The sequence below is a fragment of the Agelaius phoeniceus genome, chromosome 35, assembly GCF_051311805.1.
Source record: "Agelaius phoeniceus isolate bAgePho1 chromosome 35, bAgePho1.hap1, whole genome shotgun sequence".
Lineage (NCBI taxonomy): Eukaryota > Metazoa > Chordata > Aves > Passeriformes > Icteridae > Agelaius > Agelaius phoeniceus.
The window spans coordinates 1,771,026-1,777,598 of NC_135299.1; the positions used below are offsets into that span (position 1 = coordinate 1,771,026).

The 6,573-nt window shown below is 63.0% G+C and overlaps 1 protein-coding gene across 4 annotated transcripts in view; it reads left to right on the forward strand.

Moving 5' to 3' along the window:
- Positions 1-2,043, forward strand: part of LRP1 (LDL receptor related protein 1) — a 136,061-nt gene extending 134,018 nt beyond the window's left edge. For all 4 annotated transcript variants that reach the window (XM_077192564.1, XM_077192566.1, XM_077192565.1 and 1 more), the window contains exon 89: positions 785-2,043. In XM_077192564.1, coding sequence (XP_077048679.1) covers positions 785-925 — 141 coding nt within the window. In that variant the 3' untranslated portion in view covers positions 926-2,043. The remainder of the gene's footprint in view (positions 1-784) is intronic.
- The last annotated feature ends 4,530 nt before the right edge of the window (positions 2,044-6,573 follow it).

Consider the following 6,573-nt stretch of genomic DNA (forward strand, 5'->3'; position numbering starts at 1 on the left):
GTTTTGGGGTTGGGGGGCTCTGAGAATTCTTAAGGGTTTTGGGGTCTCTGAGGGGTCACAAAGGTTTTGGATTGGGAAGCTCTGAGGGATCTCAGATTTTGGGGCTGGGGAGCTCAGCTCTGAGGGGTCTCAAAGGTTTTGGGGTCTCTGAGGGGTCTCAAAGGTTTTGGGGTCTCTGAGGGGTCTCAGATTTTGGGGCTGGGGGACACTCTGAAGGTTCACAAAGGTGTTTGGGCTGGGGTCTCTGAGGTGTCTCAAAGGCTTTGGGTTGCAGGGCTCTGAGGGCTCTAAAAGGCTTTGGGGTCTCTGAGGGCTCTCAAAGGCTTTGGGGTCTCTGAGGGGTCTCAAAGGCTTTGGGGTCTCTGAAGGGTCTCAGATTTTGGGTTGGGGTCTCTGAGGGCTCTCAAAGGCTTTGGGGTCTCTGAGGGCTCTCAAAGGCTTTGGGGTCTCTGAGGGCTCTCAAAGGCTTTGGGGTCTCTGAGGGCTCTCAGATTTTGGGTTGGGGTCTCTGAGGGCTCTCAAAGGCTTTGGGGTCTCTGAGGGCTCTCAGATTTTGGGGCTGGGGGCTCTGAGGGGCCACAGAGGTTTTGGGGCTGGGGGCTGCAGGCAGAGCTGCCCCATTTCAACACGAGGTCCCATCTACGGGGGGCTCTCCCCGAGTGACCCCAGCATGGGGAGCACCCCCCACCCCCAGGGATGGCATTTCTGGCCAGGGGGGTTTGAGGGGGGGATTTGGGGATGTCTTTACCCCCTCCCACCTTTCCACCCCGCCCTTTTTTTGCAGCCCACCAACTTCACCAACCCCGTGTACGCCACGCTCTACATGGGGGCCCACAACAGCCGCAACTCCCTGGCCAGCACGGACGAGAAACGGGAGCTGCTGGCACGGGGGGGGGACGACGACCTTGCAGACCCCCTGGCATAGAGAGGGGGGCACGAGGGGGCCGGGGGGGGGGGGCCACGAGCCGCTGTATAAATGTACAAATGAAGGATTATTACTTTTCTATGTGAGCAGTATTATTACCTGTATATTTTTCCCCCCCTTCTCCCCCACCCCTGGTTTCAGGCCCAGACCCGGCTTTTTTTTTTTTGGTTTGGTTTCTTTGAAATTTCTTTACATTTGGGCGCCCCCCCTCCTCCTTTTCTCCTTGTTTTTCCCTCCTCTCACCATCAAACACATCGGGGCTGGGGTTTGGGGTGGAGGGGGGGGACACACACGGGGGTCACAGCTGGGGAAGGGGTCACAGCTTGGGGGGGAGGCACAGGAGGGTCCCACACGCTCCCAAACCCCCCCTAAGTGCAGAGCTCCCCTCCCCAGGGACCCCCATTTGCTTCCCCCACCCCAATTTGCTGCTCCTTGGCTTCCCCCTTGTCCTGCAGCTCCCCCCCAGCCCCCATTCCCCTCCCTCCCATTTTCCCCCCATTCCCCTCCCTCCCCTCTTTTTGCCCCATTTTCCCCCTCCACTCTTTTCCTTGCCCCTCCCCAATTTTCGAATTTTCCCCTCCCTCCCCTTTTTTCTTTCCCCCCTCCCTCCCCAATTTTCCAATTTTCCCCTCCCTCCCCTTTATTCCTTTCCCCCTCCCCAATTTTCCCTCCCCTCCCCTTTTTTCCTTCTCCCCTCCCTCTCCAATTTCCCAATTTTCCCCTCCCTCTCTCTGCCTCCCTTTCCCCCATTCCCTCCCCGACTGTTACAGGGGTCAGGATGAAGCCCCCAGCCCCACTGAGGTGTGGGGTGGGGGGGTCCCCAGCCCCTCAGCCCCCCCCCCTCCTGCTCTCCAACATGCACATTTTTTAACAGGAAAAATAAAATAAAAAAACCCTAAAAAATACAAAAAAAACCCCAAAAAAACCAAAAAAACAAACAAACCTGGAAATGACCTAGCTTTTATAGTAGAAATAAATAAATAAACGCATGTGGGGGGGCGGGGGGGGTGGGACACCCCATCCTTTTATTGGGGGGAAATGTTTTAATAATTTTTGCTGGATTACTTTACAACTAAACAAAACAGATATTGTTATAAATAAAATTTTTAAAAAGTGAAGCTCGGGCTGATGGTTGGAGAGGGGGGTGGGAGGGTGGGGAGGGCATTTTTGGGAATGGGGAATGGGAATGTGGAACGGGGAATGGGGAATGGGAATGGGAAAGGGGGAAAGGGGAATGGGAATGGGGAAGGGCAAAGTGGGAAAGGGGGGAATGGGAATGGGGAACTGGGAATGGGGAAAGGGAAAAGGGGGGAATGGGAATGGGGAAAGGGGGAATGGGAATGGGGAACGGGGAACTGGGAATCGGGAAAGGGAGAATGGGGAAAGGGGAATGGGGGAATGGGGAACTGGGAATGGGGAAAGGGGAAGGTGGAAAAGGGGAATGGGGAAAGGGAAAAGGGGAATGGGGAACGGGAACTGGGAATGGGAATGGGGAACGGGGAATGAGGAATGGGAAATGGGGAATGGGGAGAGGGGAACTGGGAATGGGGAAAGGGGAAAGGGGAATGGGAATGGGGAAAGGGGAACGGGGAATGGGGAATGGGGAATGGGGAAAGGGGAATGGGGAACGGGGAATGAGGAAAGGGGAATGGGGAACTGGGAATGGGAATGGGGAACTGGGAATGGGGAAAGGGAAAAGGGGGAAGGGGAATGGGAATGGGGAAAGGGGGAATGGGAATGGGGAACGGGGAATGGGGAATGGGGAAAGGGGAAGGTGGGAAAGGGGAATGGGGAAAGGGAAAAGGGGGAAAGGGGAATGGGGAATGGGGAACGGGAACCGGGAATCGGGAACGGGGATTGGGATACCAGGAACGGGGAATGGGGAACGGGGAATGGGGAACGGGAACCGGGAGCGGGGATTGGGGAGCGGGGAACCAGCGCCGGCGGCGCGCGCAGTCCCGGGAGCCGCCACCAGGTGGCGACACCGCCATCGAGAACGGGGCAGGGGAGGCAGCGCGCGCGTCCCCGTGTCCCCCCCAGTGTGACCCCCCCAGTGTGACCCCCCCTGTGTCCCCCCATGTGTGACCCCCCCTGTGTCCCCCCCGTATCCCCCTCCCGTGTGATCCCCTCCGTGTGACCCCCTCTGTGTCCCCCCCATGTGTTCCCTTCCATGTCCCCCCGCCGTGTCCCACCTGTACGCCCCCATGGATTCCCCCCGTAAGCCCACCCTGAGTATTCCCCATGTCCGCCCACTGTGTCCCTCATGTCCCGCCAGTGTCCCCAATGTCCCCCATTGTCCCAACATGTCCCCTGAGTATCCCCCATATCCCCCGAGTGTCCCCCATGTCCCCCCTCTGTCCCCCCTGTTCCCCATATCCCCCGAGTGTCCCCCATGTCCCCTGAGTATCCCCCATGTCCCCTCTGTGTCCCCCCTGTTCCCCATGTCCCCCCATTGTGTCCCCCATGTCCCCCCTCTGTCCCCCCTGTTCCCCATGTCCCCCCAGTATCCCCATGTCCCCTCTGTGTCCCCATATCCCCTGAGTACCCCCAGTGTCCCCCATGTCCCCTCTGTGTCCCCCATGTCCCCCCTCTGTGTCCCCCCTGTTCCCCATGTCCCCCAGTGTCCCCCATGTCCCCTGAGCATCCCCCATGTCCCCCCCAGTGTCCCCCATGTCCCCCAGTGTCCCCCATGTCCCCCCATCTCCCCATTTCCCCTCCCCTGTGCCCCCCCCGTGCCTGGGGGTGCCCCTCTCACTCTCCCACCCCCCCACAACCGCAGGGGCGACCAGAACAGCACCAGATGGGTCGGTGGGTGTGGGGGGGGCTCACTTGGGACCCCCCCTTACCCCAGGCACCCGTGGGCTCCCATCTGCGCCTCGTGGTCACCCGTGGGGGGCTCGTCCTGCGGGGGTGGGGGGCTCAGGGCACCGCTCCCATCATCATCCTCAACGCGAGCCAGGCGGCTGCGAGGGACCCCCAGGGCCATGGCAGCTCCTGGTGCCCCCCCCGGGGGTCTCCCTGAGCCCCCTCCCCATCATCCTCATCATCATCATCTTCATCATCATCACCATCATCACCATCACCCCCGGCCCCCCGCAGCCGCTGCCTTTGAGCCCCCCCAGCCCCGCGCCGGGTGCCGGCGGCCTCAGATCTATTTCAATCCCGGCTCTTTGTTCACTTATCGGTCCTTAAATCTCCTCCCGAGGTTTTTCCTCCCTTTTCCCCTCTCCCCCCCACCCCCCCCCCACACCCTTCACCAAATCCTTTTTATCTTTTCCCTTCGATATTTTCTATTTTTCACCCTCTTCCCCCATTCATCCCCCTCGCCTGCTTCTGCCCCTCCCGTGGGCTGCTTAAAGTGGGGAGGGGGCTCTGGAAGAGCCTCGCAGACCCCGGGGTGTGTGAGACCATCGGGGACCCCCCCGGGGGAGTTTTCCTGGTGATTTGGGGGGGGGTCCCGGAGCTTTGGTCCCCCCAAGCCACGGCGGGAGCAGCGCTGGGGGACCCCGGTGGGATTGGAGAGGGTGGGAGGGGGTGCGGAGACCCCTGGAATGAGGGAATTGGGGGGGGTCAGGGAGGAGCGGGGGGGTCACGCTCTGACCCCCACATGCTCAGGACCCCCCCTGATTGGGGGGGGGATTTTGGGGGGGGGTCCCGAGGGGTCTGGGTGCCCCCGGAGCCCCTCCAGGCTTTGGTCACCCCAGCCCTGGGCACGGAGGGGGCAGCGCTGGGGGACCCCGGTGGGATTGGAGGGGATGGGAGGGGTGGGGAGACCCCCGAAATGCGGGAATTGGGGGGGGTCAGGGAGGATCGGGGGCTCTGGGGGGATCGGGGGGCCCTGGGAGGATCGGGGGGTTCAGAGAGGATCGGGGGGGCTCAGGGAGGATCGGGGGGGCTCAGGGAGGATCGGGGGTGCTCAGGGAGGATCAGGGAGGGTCCGGGAGGATTGAGGGGCTCAGGGAGGATGAGGGGGGGGGCTCTGAGAGGATTGAGGGGCTCAGGGAGGATCAGGGGGGGCTCAGGAAGGATCGGGGGGCTCCGAGAGGATCGGGGGGCTCAGAAAGGATCGGGGGGAGCTCAGGAAGGATCGAGGGGGCTCAGGAAGGATCGGGGGGCTCTGAGAGGATTGAGGGGCTCAGGAAGGATCGGGGTGCTCAGAAAGGATCGGGGGGTTCAGGGAGAATCGGGGGGCTCTGAGAGGATCGGGGGGCTCTGGGGGGATCGGGGTGCTCAGAGAGGATCGGGGGGCTCAGGGAGGATTGAGGGGCTCAGAGAGGATCGGGGGGCCCAGGGAGGATCAGGGAGGGTCCGGGAGGATCGGGGGGCTCTGAGAGGATCGGGGGGCTCAGGGAGGATCGGGGGGTTCAGGGAGGATTGAGGGGCTCAGAAAGGATCGGGGGGCTCTGAGAGGATCGGGGGGCTCAGAAAGGATCGGGGGGTTCAGGAAGGATCGGGGGGCTCAGAAAGGATCGGGGGGAGCTCAGGGGGGATCGGGGGGGCTCAGAAAGGATCGGGGGAGCTCAGGGAGGATCGGGGGGAGCTCAGGGAGAATCGGCGGCTCTGGGGTCTCACACCCAGCGAGGCAGCAGCAGCCGCAGGGATGGGATGGGGGGGTCCCCCTCAAGCGGGGGTCGCTCCTCTGACCCCCCCACGTACCCAGGACCCCCATGAGGGCGATCCGGGGCTGCTTGGGACCCCCGTGATGGCCGCAGCAGCTCCGGACCCCCCGCTCCTCGTGGCTCTGCGCTCTCCTCTCTCTCTCTCCCTCACTCCTCACCCTCTCCTTTCCCTTTTCCCCGTTTCTCTTGTTCTAATTCCGTCTCCGCGCGTCCACGCGGTTCTGCAGCGCCCCCCCCGCCCCTGCGTGCCCCCCACCACCCCCGAGTGCCCCCAAATCCCCCCTCAAACCCCCCCGAGTGCCCCCAAATCCCCCCCGGAACGTCCCCAGCGCCGCCGATCCCTCAGCTCCCCGCGCTAATCACAGCGATAACAGCAATTAACGATCAATTAACGGCCGGGGGGGGGGCAAAACCCCTCGAGGACCCCTGGGAGAGGCGCTGGGGGCCGGGGCATGAGCACACGCGTGTCCATTTGCACACACGTGTCCATTTGCACACACGTGTCCGTTTGCACACACGTGTCCATTTGCACACACGTGTCCGTGCAGGTGACGCGGGTGGGGGGGGGGGGGGCAGGATAAGGGGGGGGTCCCCAGGGTGCCCCCACCCCTTCCTGAGGGAGTTTTGGGGGGGTTCAAGCAGGAGGGGCAGCGCCGCCCGTGCCTCCGGTGGGGTCTCAGGGAAATGGGGCGGGGGTCGCAGCAAAGGGGGGGTCCCGGATGGGGAGGGGGGGGGGGGCACCTCGGGGTGTCCTGGATCGGGGGGCAGGAGCGGGGCAGGAGCGGGGTGTCCTGGGGGGGGGCTCCGGGAAAGGGGGGGCAGGATCGGGGGTACCCCGAGGTGATGGAGGAGAGTTGGGAGGGGGGGACCAGGGGCACCCCGAGGTGATGGAGAAGAGGGGGGGGAGCATCAGGGGCACCCCGGGATGCTGAAGGAGGCGAGGGGAGGACCAGGAGCACCCCGAGGTGATGGAGAAGAGGGGGGGGAGCACCCCGAGGTGATGGAGAAGAAGGGCAGCACCAGGAGGCC